We start from the raw sequence: 6000 nt of genomic DNA on the forward strand, positions 1-6000 counted from the left end.
TTGTGTGGCAGCAGAACCAGAAGTATTAAATTAAGCAGCTTTTTCTCCCCATTTCTTCCTGTTGGAGTACCCTTTATGCCAATAAATACCTGTTGTGGATGATAAATGCTTGTGGCCGGGTGTGTGCTTGCCCCTCCTTGTTCTGCAGGTTTGTGGGAGCCACAGCCCCTGAGCAGGGAGCCTCCTCCCTGCCTCCTCCAAGGGCAGCTGGAACCATGTGTTGATGCAAGACTAATTCAGATTATTTTCATTAAGTCTTTAGCTGTGTTACCTTTTTTGCCTTGGAGGATAAAATGTATGGTGCTGGGCTTTGTTTCTGGCTTAACAGAATACAATGTAAGTTCAGGGTTCTTGGACTGATACACACCATGATGAACTGCTCTGGTTTTTATGGGGAAAGTGTTGTGTGGATGAGCTGAACTCCATGATCCTGTTTCCTTGAAAGAAACTGCATTGGTGTCCATTGGATGAAAGATTTACCAAGTGGAGCTGTAAATGTTTTTAATGACTGGAATATGTGTAGATCTTGCTCAAAGAATTGTTTTCTTTCTTTTGCAGTTTCTTGCACAGCCAACCACTCAGCAGAAAAGGAATTCTTCAGCCTCTTGTTTCAAAAGGCCTTGAGCAATCTTCTGCTGTTCCACTCACTTTGGTCCCACATTTCAGCAAAAAAAAGATCCACAGAGGAGGATGAGGCAGCTTAGAGGAAAACCCAAAAAAGAGACCTCCAAAGATAAAAAGGAGAGAAAGCAGGCAATGCAAGAAGCCCGGCAACAGATCACCACCGTGGTGCTTCCCACACTGGCTGTCGTAGTACTGCTGATTGTTGTGTTTGTTTATGTAGCGACTCGGCCCAACACAACTGAATGATGCAGCTTTTCAGACTCTCTAGCTTTGGGATATTAATTTTACCAAGAGCCAAAAGGAACTCTCTGCCACTCTTTTAGTACTTTGCAAAGGATCTTGCTGGTATTTTCAGTCTTTCTCTTGGCCAGAGTCCCACAGATTCTCTTTAGGAATGTAACATAAAACGTATTAGTGAATGTGCCAGTACGTTTTATGGTCCAGTTATGTGCCTTTCAGACTTTTAAAAATGGTGTTTTTCTTAAAGCTGTTTGAAGCTCTATATTGTAAAAGGAAATCGTGTTCTGCTATAAATTTGTAAAAATCAGCTTTCAGCTTTTATCACTGTTACAGATAATGTTGCTCCCATGAGCTCTTGTATGTCTATTTCAGAATTTCCAAAGAAGTACATTTCTTCTTTGTACTTAATGTCATATGAAGTGCTTTGATTCAGAAAGGATATATTTATTTTTGAATAAAAGAAGTCTTACTTGGAATCTTCAAATTATTTTGCAAAAAAAATGTGACATTGTGAGAGCCTACATTGTGTAATAATTTTTTCATCAACCACTATATAGTTCACTCAAAAAGAATTTCTTTTTGGTGTGAGATGCCAACATGCAAAGTGAATACTTCAGGACCTGCTGGATGGAATCTTACAGACTTTGGACAGGGAGATTCTGCCAGGTTATGGTGAAGTAACTAATAACAAACTACATAAACACAGATAGTTGCTTATCTGAATGTTCAATATTTGAAACTGTGTAAGTGGCAATAAAAAGGTGGTTTGCATACAAAATGTTGATTATTTCTTTTATTGAGAAGGAAGAAGTAACAGTGTAACTTTGGTCTCTGACCTGTTTGCTGAAGTGAGCTGCTGTCCTGTGGCACACCCCCATCCCCTCACTGGAAGGAACCTGTGAGCACAGCTTGGGCAGTTTAATTCTAGGAAATTAAGCTACAAATTCTCATCAAAATGCCTCAATGACCCTGTATTCTACTATAGCCCTTTCTCATCCAAGTATTTTAAGGCACTCAATAGGCATTAACCTTCAGAAGAATTTGGGGAAGGAGATTAAGAACTCTTCACTGCTGCTTAAATGGAGGCCAAGCAAGGAAGAATGTTGATGCTATGGTGCACTGGTGCATGGCAGGAAATATTTCTATGCTGAAAGTTAAAGATCCCTTGAGTCTTTCCCTCATGTGTAGTCTTTTGGCTCAGGCATAGTCCCAGTGAAGTCAGTGGGACTCTTCACGGAGGTGCCAGTGAAAGAGGGGGCTGTTTCCTGCATCACCCCCATGAACTGCTCCTGTGCAGAATGCTGCTGCCAGCCAAAGTTGCTTTACAAAAAAACCCACTTCAGGTGAGCAAATCCAGGTCCTTGCAGGGTACTTTGCCCTAAGGCCCTTGTTCCCCCAGCAGGGTGAGCCTATGGCTGGCTATAAACTGGCTCCACTGGGGACGATGCAGATACCTGATGGCACGAGGGTGGCTGTGGCTCCTGACGCGGTGCTACTGCTGTTGGGAGTGTCTAGAATAAAACTGGCCCTGAAGACCGAGATGTTTTTGAAATACAAAGTTTACTAGATCCTAAAGAAAGAGTTTGGATGTGCTGTGAGGTTGTTCCCCCCCGCAGCTTGCATCATAGCTGGGCTGTGTGCACAACGAACGGCACAGACAGCATGGCCAGCGTGGTCTGACTGCAAGAGCGTTTACCCGCGGAGCGGCCAGCGGGAAGTCTGCCGGCAAACCCCTGTGCTCAGCGGGCCGTGTGCTGACACTGAAATTATCTGTGCTTTGCACTGACAACCACTTCCTTCAACTGGGGAGCTCTGAAATGATGAATCTGTAACGGTAATTGCTTAGTCTGTCATCTCCCAGCTGTTTCTGTTCTCCTAGGCACCAAATCCTTGTCCTATTTTTATTTTATTCTCAGTCAGGGATGGCTGCAGTGGAGCTCTGGTAGTTTGCACCTTTTTTAACTGAGCTGTTCAGCTTGAATAAAATTTGTGCCTGAGCAAGTGACCAAAAGTGTGTGCAATTTAAATATGCATGTTCTGCAGGGTACTTGGTGTCTTGGGTGTCTAGAATAGAAGTGCAGTTTTTGATAACCTCTTGCAGACTCCTCCTCATTGTCCTCTTCCATAGATTCTTAACCAGGGATTTCCGACCCTTCTTGTTCTGTAATACTTTGTGATGGCTCTAATGAACTTCTTCTGACTTTCCCGTCTCTGAGTGGTAGCTTATTTCCTGCTTCTACCTGCAGGGCTTTTTTATGAGCCCAGGCAATGATTTTATAATTCAGAGAGCCTTCCCTGAAATTGTTCAGAGTCCTTATGTGGTTTTGCCCCACCTTCATTTTCTGCAAGAGTTGAGTCTGTGGCATAAGAGCAATGAACTGATGAACTGGCTGATAACAACTAAACAGGTAAAAGGTCAGTTGGGTTAGATAACATTTATGATTACTCCTCTAACGAGATGTTACATTTCTGCTATTTTTTTTCTTACGCCCTTCCTTTATCTCTTGTCATCTGTAAACTCTTCAGGTCACAATAATAATATTTTCAGAGACAAATGTCTATTAATATGGACCTATAGCTAATTAAAGATGTGTATTTCAATTCTCTGAAATGTGCAATTCTCTGAGTGCTAATTGAGAGGAAAATAGTGTTACACTTTCTGAATGGTTCATTATGTAGTTCCTTATGTAGAAGCTGGAATTGATTTCACAGTTCAACTTAAAAAAAACCAAACTATTTTTTTCTCTAGTAAACAATGAAGTTGGATTCTGACATTTTCTACCAAATTCCCTTTTACTAGTACTGAATATGAGAATGTGGATTTGGAAAAAAGGTATGAAGCCTCTGCAGACAGAAGCTGTCAAAAATCACAGAGTAATAATGGGGAAATAAATAAATGGTGGTTGCTCAAATGTCAACTTGTGTGAGCTTCTCAGCCAAAGGTGTAACTGTGCCTCTGTTTTTTTAACTGTATGTATTGCTTCAACTGTCAGTTGCCTTCAAAAATGTCTTAGAAATAGGGTTTCAAACCTTTTCCCAGCATACAGTAGCTTGTGGGCAAAATTGAATGATTTATTACAAGCATTTTCCAGAAGACTCATGCTGAGACACTTCTTCAGCAGTGTCTTATGATTTCCAAGAGTGCTCATTATCAGGTGAAGTCATTAAAAACCTGCCATTTCCTTCTGATAAATCAAGTTATAGAAGCAGTTTTTAAAACCTGATTTTTCAAAGCATAAATCAAATCTGAGTCAAATACTTAAACATCAAGGTTTGAATGGAGTTTTATAAATGTCTGCAAAGTGCTAAGAAAATAAAGTGATCGTGTCAAGTATTCTTGCAGTGGGTGAATGCCCAGCTGTGTTACACATGGCCCCAGCTCCCCAAAGCCAGGTGACAGAAGCCAGTGGCACTGCCTGGGGTCTGAAGGAAGAACTACACGTATTTTAAGAGCTCGGAGAGATTTGCTCCTGGTCTCATGTTTCAATCCATCTACAAGAAAAATTTACTTATTCACTTATGTTCAGTTTAAATGCACACACCAGAGAAGATGCACTGTTCTTTTTTCAGACTGTTTACATTCAGTGCCCAGATGGTTCATGTACAGCTTTGAACACTCCTGTAGCTGTGGAAGAGGTGAAAGAAACAGACTGATCTGTTGGTTTAGAAAGGGACACAGGAATGCAGCATATCATAGTATATGGCATTGCTCAATCCACTAGCAGAAACTTAGATGCAGTACATTAAATTACAGTCTATTTATGGATTTGAAGGTGTCCATGTGATTAAAGAGTAACTCCACCACAGAGAACTTTGAGATCTGATCCCCACAGCGAGGGAAAAACAACACACAGCTCCCACATTGGTTTACCCAACTCCAATGAACTCTGCTTAACCTAGAATTTTCTCAGCAGAAGCTGTGTGTGAGGAGAAAAAAAACCCACATTTTCCTAGCACAAGGCAGTTTGTGTGTAACATCTAGTAGATAGCTATTTTGAATGGAATTAAACTGAGAAAATAAAAGATTGTGAATGACGTAACTGGCTGTTGTAGGTTGTAAAGCCAGAGGAGAATGATACAAGCTAAGGACCTTCTCCCCAGCACACTCTGCCAGCTGTTGAGTCTGTGGGAGAAGCAGGAGCAGAGAGCAGCAGGAGAGGAGTTCAGCACATACCTGAGCTGGCTGTGTAATCCAGGCTTTGATGGCTGGCAGGACAGACTGTAGATGTGAAGTCACCTGGGGCTCATGCATTCAGCAGTCTCTGTTGACAGCTCCCTTCTCATTCCCACCGGTGGTGTTTAGTTGAGCTTTGAATTATTAAGTGCTGGTGGCTTGATTCTGTGGCTGTTGTAGTGCTGTTAAATCAGGAATTAGAACCAGTTCCACTACAATAAAGCCAGAACAGTGACACTGGGGGGTTCAGCACTTCCTGTACTGTCTCTGATCACAGCACAGATTTATTGGCTGTTGTTTAATTCTTACCCATCAAAAAAGCAAGAGAGCCGTGCCTGTGATTGTTTGTTGGTTTTTGGGTTCATCTGGCACTGTGTTTTGCTGCTGCAGTTTGAATTCCTCTCTACACTGGCTCAGAGTACCCACTGTCTGACACTCTTGCATTCCTATACTCCTAAATTTCCCGTACATAAAAGGAGAGAGTAAGAAAAGGAAGAAAATGCGCTAAATATTCTACTTTCATGTGAGCCACTTTTAAATGGCTGTTTAGTATTCAGTAACTGCTGTTTCAGCCCCCTCTGAGAAAGTTTTGGGAAGTGAATTGGACAGCAATGCTCTGGCAGCTCTTATGCCACCAACTACTTCAAAATTACATCTTGATGAAACATGTTGGCAACTGCGTGCATTTGACCTCTGTTTTTCCTTCAGCCAAAAAAAAAAAAAGCTGGTGGCAGCCTGAACCATTGTTCTTTGTATTTAAAACAAATCTTTCAACTGGGAGCCAAAAAATTGCTTTTCAGTACAGCTTTGAAAAATCATCAAAGTCCAGCAGCTTACAAAAATTTTCCATTGCCTTGCTATTCACAAAGTAGAAAATACATTTTCTGTATTTTTGGGCAATATGCAGCTCCTGTCAAATGAGCCTAATGATTAATACTTTTTTTTTTCAGTTTTATTGGTGT

The 6000-nt window shown here is 41.4% G+C and overlaps 1 protein-coding gene across 4 annotated transcripts in view; it reads left to right on the top strand.

Annotated features, from left to right (window-relative positions):
* SMCO4 (single-pass membrane protein with coiled-coil domains 4) overlaps positions 1–1642 on the top strand; it is a 28776-nt gene extending 27134 nt beyond the window's left edge. For all 4 annotated transcript variants that reach the window (XM_039718739.1, XM_039718742.1, XM_039718740.1 and 1 more), the window contains one exon: positions 559–1642. In XM_039718739.1, the coding sequence (XP_039574673.1) occupies positions 691–870 (180 nt within the window). In that variant the 5' untranslated portion in view covers positions 559–690 and the 3' untranslated portion in view covers positions 871–1642. The remainder of the gene's footprint in view (positions 1–558) is intronic.
* Positions 1643–6000: the final 4358 nt, after the last annotated feature.

This window comes from Passer montanus, unplaced genomic scaffold, assembly GCF_014805655.1.
Source record: "Passer montanus isolate IOZ18808 unplaced genomic scaffold, ASM1480565v1 scaffold4, whole genome shotgun sequence".
NCBI lineage: Eukaryota > Metazoa > Chordata > Aves > Passeriformes > Passeridae > Passer > Passer montanus.